The sequence below is a fragment of the Durio zibethinus genome, chromosome 4, assembly GCF_047325235.1.
Source record: "Durio zibethinus cultivar Kanyao isolate XHJ-2024 chromosome 4, ASM4732523v1, whole genome shotgun sequence".
Taxonomy (NCBI): domain Eukaryota; kingdom Viridiplantae; phylum Streptophyta; class Magnoliopsida; order Malvales; family Malvaceae; genus Durio; species Durio zibethinus.
The window spans coordinates 5,521,633-5,536,392 of NC_143165.1; the positions used below are offsets into that span (position 1 = coordinate 5,521,633).

Here is a 14,760-nt window from a genome sequence, read left to right on the forward strand (position 1 = left end):
TTCTAACAGGCGAAGGAACAGCCACAGCTCCAATGTCACGAGACTTGCATTGCAACAACCTCAAAAACTTTCCCAAACAAATATATTTATATATATATATATATAATTTGAAGAAAAATTTCTTTCAAACATATTTTTTGTCGACAAAATTAATAAATTTGTTACAGTTTTACACATATTATAAGTGATAACTCCTTACGAATCTTTCACTATATATATATATATATAGATGTATATATATGCATATGCTTTACATCCTCATCATTCAAAGAAAACGACAATAACATCAGGGAATAAACTCATTAGCCACCACCATGTCTCGCTCAATCAATTTTCTAGCCATGTTGGTTTTATTAATTACGGAATCAGCCATGGCTGTTGCAGAAATTCCAGCTGCACCTTCGTGCAATGACGCTGGCAAAGCAGCAGTCCCGTGCGTCGACTTCGTAAAAGGCAAAAATACCGGCGACAGTCCATCGGCGGCATGTTGTGCTGGTGTTAAAGATGTTGCTAGCCAAGCAAAGAGCAAAAGCGATCAACAAGCTGTATGCGAGTGCCTTAAAGGATTATTGACAACTATTGGCCCATATGACCCCTCTCGAGTCGCTCTAATTCCCCAGAAATGTGGTGTTGATTTTTATCTTCCTCCAATTACTAGCAACACAGATTGTTCCAAGTATCAATCTCTTCCTTTGCCTTGAATTTTTCATTTATGAATCTTATTTCAGTGTTAAAACTTACAATGTCACATTGATTCGGGTTTTCCTCACAGGTAAGCAAGAGTTGGAGGACATTATGCTCAACCTTCAGAAATCTGATCGACAAGCATGCCATCTAAACAAATACTTAATTAGTGCAATTACATTGTACTTAATAAATAACAAATCCTAATCATGGACTATTAGACAATTATGATCATCTTTCTTTACTCTTTTTCGTAGAATTTTTCAAATAAAAAAAGAGGAATTAACCTCATACTTGATTATTATACTAAATAAAATGAAGTTATTTTTAACTTTCAAGTGGCAAAAGTATTTAGTATTTACATTTGTCTTGGTCATAAAACGAAGTCCATGAGATTCACAAAAAAAGAGTAATTTAGATAAATTTTAAGAACCCGATCATGTCTCACCTACGAGTGAAGAAAGCGTGCATGCATTACATTTAACTCGAATCATGCAATTCTGTCTCAAAAACTGACGAAAATCTTATAGAAAATCTCGTATTAGTATCTAGATTTGTGATTGTATTCTTCTGTTTCGACACCGCGCTAGGTTCTTTGAGTAAAGCTTATACTATGTACATTTCGTAGAGAAAATCCTACAATAACTTTAATTTCCAATGGAAAAATTCGGAATGAAGAAAAACTATACATACATATGTTTAGCTTAATACATTATAAACAAGAATTCTTCCAAATTTGCTCGAATTTAAGATCAAAATTACCTATCTTTCAGCAGTAAAATCAGGCTCGGCTGGCTTTTGAGGAAGAAGCGATGGTAACCTGCGAGTCAATCTGGCGCTTTGTGAACCATTGGCAGCAAATTTTGATGCATAAAGAGTGGCTCCAGACTCTTTTGCCAAAGCATCTTGCAGCTTATCCTCTGCTTCACGTAGAGATTTAACAAGCTTCCTCTTGCAGCACCGGCGCCAAGCTGCTTGTATAAAAAATGCTGCCCATGTCTGCCATTGCACCGAGTAGAACCTGAAAACAAAGCAGTTGATTTCAGGGTCGGATCCAAATAGCATATCAAAAACTGAAAGACAAAAAAATTTTGAAAAAAATTAGTAAATCTGTTGATTTTTTTATATATATTATAAACGAAGACCTCGAGAAAAAATTTTGGATCTGTTACCGGTTGATATAAGTATTTGATTTGGCAACCATGGAAAAAAAATTGAAAGAAAGTGAAATGTTGTTCTTAGACTGACTTGAAAGTGTGCTGGAACTGCTTGCTGTGAAGACGACGAAACTGGGAGGCCACAAACTTCAAGTCATCAGCCATTAAAGCAAAGGCTTCAACTTCTTTGAGGGCCTGGACAGTTCTAGTTGAGAGAGGTAGGTTGGAAGAGGAAAGGGGATCCAATGCCCAAGTAAGAAGATCATCTCCACAAAAGTCACCAGCCTTGAGATAAACAGCATTGAAGAAACCAGTTCTTCCACCATTGGTGGTCGTGCTTATTAGATTTCCTCGTATGATAAATAACATTTTCTCTACTGGATCCCCCTCTCGGACAATGTAGCTCTTTTCAGTGTAAAGCGCCGGCTCTAGACGATCACACATTGCATCTAATAGTTGCTCATCCATTTTTTCAAACATTGGCACCTAAAGGAAAAAATATATATAGGTTAATCTTAAACGTAACTCAATTTTTTTTTTTTAATAAAAGAGGCTATAGTTCGGAAATAAGAGAATAGATTTTAGGTAGAAGGGGTGTAACTGAGTCAAGAAGCTTAAGCTTGACTTGAAACTTATTATTTGAAACTCGATTTAAATTTAATTGCATTTTAATTTTCAAATTCGAGCTCGATTTAATATAAAAATTGAATTATTTGAGTTTGTTTGATTATGCTTATTTATTAAATAAAAACAAGCTCAATTCTTATGCTTGACTCCAAAAATTTAAATTTAAGTTTGAACTCGAATTGATATATAAAAATAAAATAATAATTTTTTAAATAAAATAATTAAAATATATTAAAATTCAATTAAATTCACAAATTAATCAAATTGAGTATTATAATGCCTAAACTCAACTTGCTTCATAAATTGAGTTATTCGAACTTAAATTCAATTTGACAATAATCAAATTGAGTTAAAATTTTTTTCAAAATCCAAATAGCTTACGAACACGGGTATATTAATTAAACCCCTAGCTTTGATGTAACACAATTTATTAATTAGGTGGGGAAGCATGCTCATAAGAAGATAGAAGCCATTAGGAAAGGACTCACCCTCTTAAGAAGATCCAAGCAAAGATGCCTTTTTATTTTCCTCCTGAGATCTTTAGGAAGGTTAGAAATCAACATCTCTTCTTCAACCCCTTCGGTTTCTTGCCATTTGTAATGTTCATATCGCCTAATACGTTCCCTCAGGTTCTCAGGAAGCATTCGATGGGACATCCATTGTTCTTCATCTTGTCTTTTCTCTCTCATTTCTTCTATTCTGATTCCTGTCGACTGCAGATATTTCTATGACAACATAACAAGTAATGTTTAGAAACTATGAAAGAGTTTAAACATTAAGACTTTATTCGGTAGGAAGGATCAAAAACTTTTTAATTCAATGATTAAAATTTACAATTATTTTCTTACTTTATAGTTTAACCATTAGATTAAAAAAATTTTCATCTTCATTCATTTACATCTTTTCTACCAAGCAAAAATTATGAATACCAATGAAGAAGGGTTAAGAAATACCTTCATATTCCCAATAAGTTGAGCAAACAGAACCAGTCCAAGAATGGGAATCGAAATAGCAAAGATTATCTCCGCCACAAAAGTGCTTGTTTTGAGATTTTGGCCCAAAGAACTAAAAAAAAGGGAAAATAATCTACAAGTTAACCATATATTTTTTTCTAATACAAAATGGCAAAAAGTTAAACTAAGAAAAGAAATTACAAGCGTTGATATTTGAATATCATATTTACTGAGAGAGGTAGAATTAGAAATTTTATCTAGTAAAGACTTAGTTTAAATATACTAAAGTATATAAAAAAAAAAAAAACCAACAATAAACATTCATTTCTACGACTAAACCATTGACATAAATATTGAGCTCAAAGCATATAATATTGCCTTCATGTATAAGAAACTAGAAATACATGAGAACCCAATTACGAAAATTTGTTACTAATAACAACAAAATCTTGAAACAATTTAACTTCTAATGAAATTTTATATATGTATTTTTTGTTAAAGTGAATTGGAAAATTTTGCATGTAGAATACCTGTTAAGCTCCTTGATATCATGTAATTTTTTCCATCAATACTTTATGTCTTGAAATTGGTAAATAATATATACTATCAGCGTTAGCACAAACCACTTTTTAATTCAAGTAAGTGATTTTTAGACAGCAGCTATAAAATGAGTTAAAAGGACCATCAAAAGCTGAAAACTCTTTTATCTTTTTTAAAAGATGCATGATTTAAATTTTTTTTCTCTCATGGGAGCTTAAGCCCCTATTCGATTAAAGGTGTAATTAAGTTAAGTCGAATTAATACAGTGAAAATTTTGAGCTCAACTTAAAATTTGTTATTCGAAACTCAATTCGAATTCAATCAAATTTTAATTTTCAAGTTCAAAGTCGATTTAAAATAAAAATCGAGATATTCGAACTCGCTCAATTATATTTTTTTAATAAAAATGAGTTTAATTCTCATATTCAATTCATGTTCGATTATATATTCTAATTCGAGCTCAAGTTGAAATTGATATATATATATATATATAAATATAAGTAAAACAATTATTTTTTAATTAAAATATTAAAAATATATTAAAATTTAAAAATTCTATTAGATTCATAAGCTACTCAAATTGGATATTAAGATGTTCGAATTCAACTCATTCAATAAGTTGAGCTATTCGAGTTTGAACTCAACTTAATAATAACCAAACTGAATTTGAGTTTTATCTAAATTGAATATGAATAATTTACGAGTATTAATGTATTATTTATATTTATATATTAGTTACTATTTTTTTAAAATGATTAAATGAATCAATAGAGTTAAGTTTTGGTTCAAATAAACAAACTATTCAAAAAGAATAATCAATCACTTAAAGATGGATTAAACTTGAGGGTTATTATTTACCTTAGATTACGCAAACCCCACCAAAAGCAGTAAAAGAATTTTTTTGGAAAATCCCGGCTTTCTGCCACCCCTGAAGCAAGTGCATCATTGAATATCCCGAAGTTGAACACTTTCGGATCAGGTTTTGTAAAAGGGCATGAAGTATTCAGCAGACTCACTAATGTTGCGTTTACTGCTGTACTGGTTTTATCACAGTACAACGCACTGTGTTCACCACTGCCGATAGCTTTGCGCCAGCACATGTCTTCTCTTTCAATGGAGAACAAGTACCAAAAGGCTCCCAATACCTGGTTTGTCATATTTATTTACAGATCACAAAATCAGAAAATTTCTCGGAATTATGTTAATAGTAACTTACACCATTGATCACTTAACTTTACTCGTATTTTTAAAATAATTATTAAATTATTAAAATTTTTTAATTTAGTTGTTAAAATTTAAGTAAATGGTTTTTTTTTTTTTTGGTCACTTAACCATTAATCTCTAATGGCGTACTAACGTGATAATAATACATCAGCTATAAGATGTTATGTGGCATGCCACATCAACAATTTTTTTTTTAAATTATAATGTTATATTCATAATATCACATGACATATCAAATGACATGACACCTAAAAACTGACATTGAATTGTTATATCAACACGTTATTAGAGATTAATAGTTGAATAATAAAAAATACTTACTCAAATTTTAATGATTTAATCAAAATTTTTAATAGCTATTAAGTCTCATGTGATATTGTCATGTTAGCAAAATTTATTTTTTTCTAAATTTATAATATCACAACAACAATATCACCTGACATATCAAATAACATAACAATATTATATGACACCTGACAATTGACATGGTCATATCAGCATCCTATTAGAGATTAATGATTTTGTGACAAAAAAACATATACCTAAATTTTAATGATTAAATCAAAAAATTTAATAGTTTGTCTATATTTTAAAAACATGATCATAATTAAGTGATCAATGGTGAATTTTACCCTAATGTTAAATAATTCGAAAACTATATACCAAATCAAACTTACATGGCTGGCCAACATGTAGAGGAAGAGATTCAGAGCAGCTCCAGCCCATGCTGTTTCAGTAAGTACGCCAGAAGTTCTTGTAACTTCTTTGTAAAGAGGAAAGATCCGAATGATTCTTGGAACATATTGGCATAAAATAATGAATTTCAACAAGTCCTTTGTCACCAATGAAACCGGGCCTTCTATTGTTGGAGTTATAATTAAGATTACCACCTATGCAAAATCAACACAAGTGTTAAACAACATAACCAACTCATCTTTGAAAGCGAATGCTTTAAATCAAGATATTGTTTGAACAAGTTGTGATCTAATTAAGAATGTTAGTGTAACTTCAAGCTAAATGAAAAAAAAGGGTATTTATTTTATCGATTTAGTTAATTTAAAATTTAATTATTCAAAATTAAATTAATCAAATTGGTTTATTTTATTTTTATTAATCGAACTAAATTTATTAGTTTTCGAAATTAATTGACCGATGATTAATTGAATAATAAAATATTTTAAAATTATATTTTAAATTCTTAACTTTTGATAATATTTAGAAATAAATTAAATAAAATCATCTAACAAAATATTCAAATATCAAAATATTAAGTTAAAAACTCTAATGATTTATAAAATGAAGGGGTCCATTTCATGTATTTTTATTTTTAGATTAGGTTTTGTTATATTTGAGCTAATTTGATTATCGAATTGAATTAACTAATTACCAAAATTTTTTTTTAATTATTTTGATAATCAACTCAAATTAATTCAATAGCCAATCAAATAATTCGATTTAATCGATTAATTTGGTTTTAATAGAATTGTTGAGAACACCTAAAAGAAAGCTCACTTAATACCTGAGGGAGTGGAAGAATTGCCAGAATATCAATGATGAAGAACTTGGACAAGTATCTCTTAGCTATAACCCTAGCATCCTCAATCAACACACCTCTACCAAATACCCGAGAAGGAGGGGCAATGAAAGCAGTGCGAAATTGAAACATCATGTGAACTATATAAAAGGCATCAATGAATGTACGAAGGATGCAAGCAGTGATTTCCAATCTGTGATCCAAGTTAAGGCAGCTTCTTTGGCCATCAATCACAGGGATATAAAAGAACAAGGGATCCACTGCCAAGGCAATTGCACAGGAGAAAAGAAACATTTTGTTCCAGGTCTGAAGAAATTGCCCTTGTGGGTTAAGAATTCTATTCCTGGAACCTAATTCTTTTTCTTTTGTTGGTTTATTACTCGAAGAACCGAAGCTTATTGGTTTCTTCAAGCTCCTAAGTGTTTCAGAACCCTTCTCAAATCCTCTTGTTAGAGCGTCCATGACAGGATTCAATGATGGTCTAAACTTCATTGGAAATGATCCAGCACCTGAACTCTGATCTTGAAATCTGAGTAGAATCAAATCAATCCAAGGAGATTTCATAAGATTAGACCACTTTCTAAAACAAGTCATCAAGTGAGTATCCAAGAAATGGCAAAACCTTCTTTTAATCACTAATCCAATTGAATAAGCCTACTTCATTCTTGTACCAACCGTAAATTTTTTTTTTGATATAAAATATGTCAGAATAAACCTGTCAATTCATGTATTCATATCGTGTAAAATATTAAAATTTGTGTATTTATATCATGTTTTATACAAAAATTATATGTCACAATTTATATTAACACGACAACATGAAATGTTTTTTTTTTGTTTTGTTAAATCCAAATATAATTATTGTTAAACTTTTAAACTATATTACCTTCGTATCTTTTATTCATATTGTGTTTATGTCGTATCACCTGTTTTAAATTATCAAGTCTATCTAAGAATACAAAAATAGATAACAGGATGTTGAAATTAGAATTCTAGACCTACTAGATAATACCTTTAAAAGTAATTGCATAAACTAACTAAAATAAACTCTAGATTCCAATCCAAGTAAATTTACTCGTGACTTCATGCTAAGATTGTATTATATACTTAAGATGGGCAAATAAATCTAGAGTTGGACAGATGAAAATAAAACAATAAAATGGGAACAATTCGGGCATTAATTCAACAAAGACTAACCTCACAAATTTCTGTTGCCGGGAATTCATGACTTCAGCCAAGTTCTGTGGTAGTTTCAATTGCAAAAAAGTTCTATTTCAAGAGTTGTTTTAGCTCTGTTTCAAAATCCAGACCCCGCCAAAAAAAAAACAAACAAACTTCATATTAGCAATGCCCTTATTAAGAAGTAAAACCAACTTAATAACTTTGAAGATAAATAATACTAATAAATTACAAGTCTTATGATCAAAAGTTTTCCATATTTTAAGGATTGGTTTATCTAGAAAATCATTTAAAAAAAAAACATAAACTTCAACTTGTGCCACCATCACTATCTCCCTTAGTGGGGGTGTAAACAATATAAACATTAACAAATTTTATTATGTTCGTGATCTATTCGTTTAATTAACAAAATCTGAAATATTATTTATGATCATTTATTAATCTTAATAAACGAATATAAATGAATAGAACCGAGTCTGTTTACGAACTTTTCATTTAATGTTTTGATCATTTACACCTTACCCTTACCTCACACAATTTTCTAGTCTTTTTGGCCTGCATGTAAGTTGCAGAAATGAAAATCATCAAGTTCTTTCTTCAAAAAAAAAAAAGATGAAAGAAAAAGAAGATGAAAATCCAATCCAACAAAGACCAAAATCATAAATCTTTCATAAACTCACGACAAAACTGACCAAAAAGAGAAACAAGGGTCGTTGTTAGAAAACAATATGAATGACTCACCTCGACAAAGTGAAGGCTCAAGAAGGATTGAGTTTCATTTCATGTACGAAGCAGGGTCTGGTAATAATTCTAGTGATCAAAACTTCTTTATTTAACCGTTTCAACGATTTTCAGACCAACCAAAGCTGGAACAGTGGAAGAACAGAACAGCAACCAGTTTTGTCTGTAGTCTCACCAAGACATCAAAACGAAGGAGAAGTTTCGTTTAGGGGAGAGGGAGTGGCTAATGGCAGTTATTGTCTTATTGTCTGCATTTTTTTTTCCTTTTCCAAAGAGAGAAGAAAAGAAATATAGGGAGGAAAAACTCAAAAACAGGGGGAAATATTATATATTAAAAGATTAATGTTATAAATGATATTTAAATTCTAAAAAAATATTTAATATGATATCCAAATTTTAATAATTTTTAATTAATATAATATTTGAATTATAAATTTAATAATTAATGTTATACTTGAATAATTTTTTGTATGACACGTATCATTATTTAAAATTAATTATGTTAAAAAATATATTATATTGATTAATAAATTTACTGTTTAAATATTTTATTAAAAATTTTTAAAATTTAAATATTATTTAAATATTTTATTATAATTCAAGAATCATCTATAACTTTAACTTTACACTAAAGTATACCGAAGAAAAAAAAAAAAGGACAAAGTCTACGGGGAGAGAAGAGTCAAGCCCTCTTCGAGTAGCGTCTAAGAAATTGTTATTAGGTGAAGTTCTTTTCACAAAAAGTCACACTACGAGGATAAATAAGAAATTGCAGAAGAAATTAATTTTCATTCGGCATATTTATTTTGTATCAAGTATTTATAATATATGAAAATTATTGTGTTTATATATTAAATATAAAATATATTTATTTTATTTTTATCAAATCTGTATATAATTTATCCAAATTTTAAATTGAATTATTTTTATTTTTTTTATATCATGTTTAAAATTATCAAATTTATTTATTCAATATCATCTTTCAAAGATAATTATATAAATTAATCAAATTAAATCTCAAGTTTTATTTGGAGTAGTTTTGGTTCATTATCATAAAAAGAAAAAAAATTATTTAAATATTAATCATTTTATTACTTTACTCAATCAAATTACCAAGTTTCAAAATATGTAGAAGTTGGATTAATAAAAAAATATTAAAATATTTGTTGAACAAGACAGTTGATTCTAGAACTTAACATGTGAAGCCATTTTCATTTAACAACGACTTATAACAAATGATGTTTTTATTACATTATAATTTTGAAGTCTTACTTATAGAATAGTTTAAATTAGGAGGCAATAATCATCTTACGCAACACACAATTGGTTCAATCAAGAGCCTAAGGTCAATGACTTCAAATTTTGGGAATGGTGTAAATTAGCAATAGTTTAGTCATATAATCTTCGTTGCAAATTGGAAGGTTTGGATAGTTGGAATTGTAAAAGAAAATTTCAAATTAATGATTATTTATAGTTACGATTGTTAAAGTAATGTTATCTTATATATGTTAAAATTTAGATTTAATAATTTTATATTCAAATTAGAGTATTTAATTTATAAACAATTAGTTTAATTAAATGCCTAATATGATATTAGAGTTAATATTCGATTCTATTGTTATTGTCTATCATTCTTATCTTACACCTCTTTTGAGTATGCCACATGATGAAAACCTATTAAAATTATATTGTCCAATATTTATTAAATTTTGAGTTTATTCAAAATAAAGTATTCATCTATAATCAATTAATTTTAAATTGGATGTAAACATAACAATTCGTGTATTTATATTATTTTTTACATGAAAATTATGTGTCACAATTCATATTGATATGAAAAACATGAAATGCATTTTTTTAGTTTTATCAAACCCATATATGATTTTTGATAAAATTTAAATGATGTCACATTTGTGTCTTTTTTAATATTATTTTATATCATATCATCATATCATATTTTAAATTGTTAGATCTTGTTAGATGCTTAACAATGACCCTCATGGATCATGCAAGAAGTTGGATGGATTTTGTAGTGGAAAGGAACATTATGGAATTGAATTTCTTTTTATTATATGTATGTATATAATACTATGGATGGCAAAAGATCAAGTCAGGGAGTTTTTACTCTCTCTGAACTCGATTCGACTACATATATATAATACTTGAACCTAATCTGATCCAATTTTTTTTAATTTTTTTAATATCCAAACTCGACCAAACATTATACAAAATCATACCCGACTTGATCTAACTCGACTCGATATGAAATTAATAAAATATTATTTTTAATATAAATATAAAACTATATATATAATTAATTAAAAAATAATTTTTTATATATATTGAGTCGAATAAGTTCGGGTTTGCCTAAAATCGGACCTCGACCTGACTCTAATTTTTCCTTTCTATCACTCAAGTCGATCCAATACGCGATTTAAAAAAAAATGACCTTAAGAGATCGGGTCGGGTCAGAATCCGTCGAGTCAAGTTGCCTTCCTTAATATATATTATAATATTTAATTTTATGATGGCATCATATTATTAAACTATGCAAAAGACTATATCCCAATTAAAATTTAGGACAAATTTCCTATGACCTTGTTAATTGTAGAAATCTAGGCGACTGCTGCACTAGAGTTTTGAACTTAGCATATGAAAATGTTGATCTATTGAACATTTTCGCCATTTTCTCTTTTTACATTTTGGCTAAATGCTTTAAGACTTGGTAATTGAAAAGTCACTTTTAAACAAGGGATAATATTCTATTTAGCCCCTTAACTATTGTAGTTTGTTGGATTTGGTTCCTAAACTAAAAAAGTTGTTAAATAGGTATCTAAACTCTCAAATCATGTATCAATTTGATTTAAGAGACAACTTCATTAGAAGAGTTGTTGATTTGGCTATTTTAACCAATAAAAAATCACCATCTAGACACAAAATGACATGTCAACTTAATTTGTTGCTTTCATGCCATGCTTATGTGGCCATATATTCTAAAAAAACTTGAATCAATAAAAAAAAATAATTCTCCCTTAAATTGTACAACCTAAATTCAATACCCATGGCACCGTCCACCCCAAATTGGAAGAACTCTTCGAAATTGTAGCAAAATTGAAACTTGTGAATTCAAAGTTGCACGTACCTTCACGAAATCAATAGCAAACAAACCAATTTATCATCACCATCCATCATCACAACCTCACTTCACCCATGAAAAACCACCTTTACCGATACTCTTTCTCAACAATCGAAACAACCTAACAACTTAAAGATCGAAACCTATACTCACCACTATCGTATACAACCCAAATAGCCATTAACCAATGAGATAATGAGTCTTGTTCACAGCCAAAACAAAACGTTAACAAATACTACCCTAACACCCAAACCCCGCTCTATCAACACCTTATCTAGACCTATAAAAAAGTATATAAAAAAAAATCACATCCTCAAAAAAAGAACTACAAAACAGCAGCTGAACCAAAAAAAAATTTAACATTGAAATTAAGATTCAGGTTTAGGTATTTGGGATGGTTTTTAGGCTAGATCTTTGGAGAGTATGAGGGCTTTGATGAGACAAACAATATGGTAAAAGATAGGGTCCATTGGAGAAGCAAGAACCGATGAAAAGAAAATTTTGATTGAATCTTTAAGGTCAAATATAGGCATCTAAGGGTTGTTTTTGAAAAAACAAAGGTAGGAACATTAAAGAGGAAGTTGAAAGGAATCGACAGGTGAAATCTAAGGATAAATTGGTACTGGTGATCAATGGTCGACGACGGTCGTCAGCATAGTGTCGAGCCATTGGTTTCTAGGTTTGGGATTGACCGATGTTCTTGGGGGTTGAAAGTATTTGAAGTTTTTTTTTAGAGAAAACATTTTTAAATGAATTGAAAAAAAATGTATTTTATAGAATTTTTTTGTATTTTTTAAATTTTTTAAAAAATTTCTTTTAATACTAATGTCACATTAATTATGTGGGGTTGACTAGATTTTTTTTTATACATGTCAACATTTTATTAGATATTCATACTACGTCAATGTTTAGGGTAACAATGTTAATGGTTAGGGTAAATTAATATATGAAAATATAGTTTAAGTACTTAATTAAAATTTTTTTTTTTGTTTAGGTATCAAATCCAACAAACTACAATAGTTCAAAGATTAAATGTGACATTATCCCTTTAAACAATTCAAATAGTGCCTGCCCAAATTAGGAATTGATCCCCGACTGATAATTTTGTGATACAAACTCAAGACACAATAGTTTTGGAAAGAGTTAATTGCACTTTTTGATACTTGAATTTGGAGAAAATGTATAATTTGTATCCTCAACTTTTAAATTATGTATCATGTTAATTTTAATTTTAATTTTGTTAACTATATTAGCTTGAAAATAGAAGAAAAAATATATAAGTGTTTAAATCGTAACTAAAGAGTAAGGGAAAAAATTACAAGAATAGAAATTTGACCCAAACTCGTTGGATTTTTTTTTTTTACAAGGGAAACCCTAATTTGAAAATAAAAAAATTTGTAATGTTGAAATTTAAAACTCAGACTTACTAAATATCATTTTTTTTAATTGATTCTATGAATCAACTTAATTAAATTTATTTAGTAAAAGTCAAGAGGAGTTAAAATTACCACAACACCTAACAATTTTAATTAGACAGCTCCAATCAACGAAATCTAAACTTATGTACAAGGAAAAAGTCCTAAAATCTTGAGGTTTTAGGTTTAAATTTCATTGTGTGCGAATTTAATTCTCTAGTTAAATTTTAATTAATTAGTTGATTATTCAATGAATTATTATGTATATAAATGTAATATTTTATTATAATTATAACTTTTATTATATTTATAATTTTAAAAAAAATCACTTGACTTTCAAAACTAGGTAACTTGATGTTACAAAGTTTCCAAGACTAAACTTTGGTTTGACAATGTTATTGCATATATGGTAAATCATCAACTCAGAGTAAAGAAGAAAAGAAAAAAAAAAAAAACCTCATCGCAAATAATTTTGCCCTAACATTCATCCGGATAACATGTCCACATATGAGATTCAAAAGCAGAGCCCGGCCAGTTGGGTATTCAATAGTATTAACTAGATACTCCCTGTCCACGATGCTAGCAAACTTTTTATAGGAATAATGTCACGAATAATTATTAAATTATAATAAAATATTTAATTTAATAATTAAATTTTAAAAAAAATTTAATGTAATACTTAATGTAAACAGCACATTTAATCTGTGATTAATTTATACTTTAAAATAAGACTTTGAATTTTTTATTTATTTTTAATAGTTTATTTAATTTAAAAAATTTTTTTAAATTCAAATAAAACCTAATTAGTTCAAGATTAAACTCTTTTAAATTAAAAGGCTTTTGATTCAAATTAAAATCTGAACTTGAATTGAAGTGAAATTAAAAATTTTTTCGATCAAGTACTCTCATAATATGAAACCAGAACCCTATAAAAGCTCTTTTATAATTAAAGAAAATTTTAATTAAAGAAAGGAGGCATGGTTGACCTGATTGGTTGGAGATACACTTGCCCGATGGATATGGGACCCAAATTGACTACAGAAGCCCTTGATTTGATTTAAAGCCCACTGATCCAGTCTGGAATTTGGCTGGGCTCAAGCTTTGAATTAAATCAAATCAAGTATTGTGCCAAAGCTAAACGGATTCAAATTGGTGAACCCAAGTTTTTGGTATTTTCCTTCCTCAGTTGTTTTTACTTTGTTCATTTTATTTCTTTAGTCTATTGTGTACATTTATTTATTTATTTATGAAAATTTTGTAATAGGATTATATAAAATAAGTGTCAATTAAATTTTCAATGTATACTTAGGATGCATCATTTAATAAAATTTTTAGAAAATTAATTTATGATGTCCTATCAAACTATTAGATAATTTTTGTGGATTTAAAAAAATATTTTTGTTTATGAATCTTATCAAATTATTAGATAATTTTATTTAATTAAAAAATATATTATTTTTAATCCTAACTAATGATTAGAGGATTTAAATATAAAATTAAGTATTACCAAATGATTTGAGAATTTAATAATTTTTTTAAAAATAATTTTTTAATCTTATCAAACGATTGA

The 14,760-nt window shown here is 28.3% G+C and overlaps 1 protein-coding gene and 1 pseudogene across 2 annotated transcripts; one reads left to right on the forward strand and one right to left on the reverse strand.

Moving 5' to 3' along the window:
* Positions 1-165: 165 nt before the first annotated feature.
* LOC111288738 (non-specific lipid-transfer protein 3 pseudogene) lies at positions 166-813 on the forward strand (annotated as a pseudogene).
* LOC111287580 (cyclic nucleotide-gated ion channel 1-like) lies at positions 698-8,883 on the reverse strand. 2 transcript variants are annotated; one of them, XM_089759244.1, is made up of 10 exons: positions 8,640-8,883; positions 7,917-8,011; positions 6,705-7,248; positions 5,863-6,075; positions 4,820-5,106; positions 3,422-3,533; positions 2,957-3,193; positions 1,933-2,327; positions 1,447-1,705; positions 698-834 (listed from the first exon to the last, which is right to left on the reverse strand). In XM_089759244.1, exons 2-9 carry the CDS (start codon positions 7,943-7,945, stop codon positions 1,447-1,449), a joined length of 2,076 nt encoding a protein of 691 aa, XP_089615370.1. In that variant the 5' UTR covers positions 7,946-8,011; positions 8,640-8,883; the 3' UTR covers positions 698-834. The 2 variants fall into 2 exon arrangements, with proteins under 2 accessions (XP_089615370.1, XP_022733945.2); XM_022878210.2 differs by lacking the exon at positions 698-834 and having other exon boundaries at positions 1,183-1,705.
* Positions 8,884-14,760: the final 5,877 nt, after the last annotated feature.

Bases quoted from the DNA above. Each gene is read 5' to 3' on its own strand.
- LOC111287580 (XM_089759244.1), bottom strand. From the start codon at position 7,945: ATGAATTCCCGGCAACAGAAATTTGTGAG. The intron at 3,534-4,819 runs GTAAATAATAAC...CCTTTTTTTTAG, and splicing joins TGGGGTTTGCGTAATCTAAG to TTCTTTGGGCCAAAATCTCA. The intron at 1,706-1,932 runs GTCAGTCTAAGA...CTTTGTTTTCAG, and splicing joins CAGTTCCAGCACACTTTCAA to GTTCTACTCGGTGCAATGGC.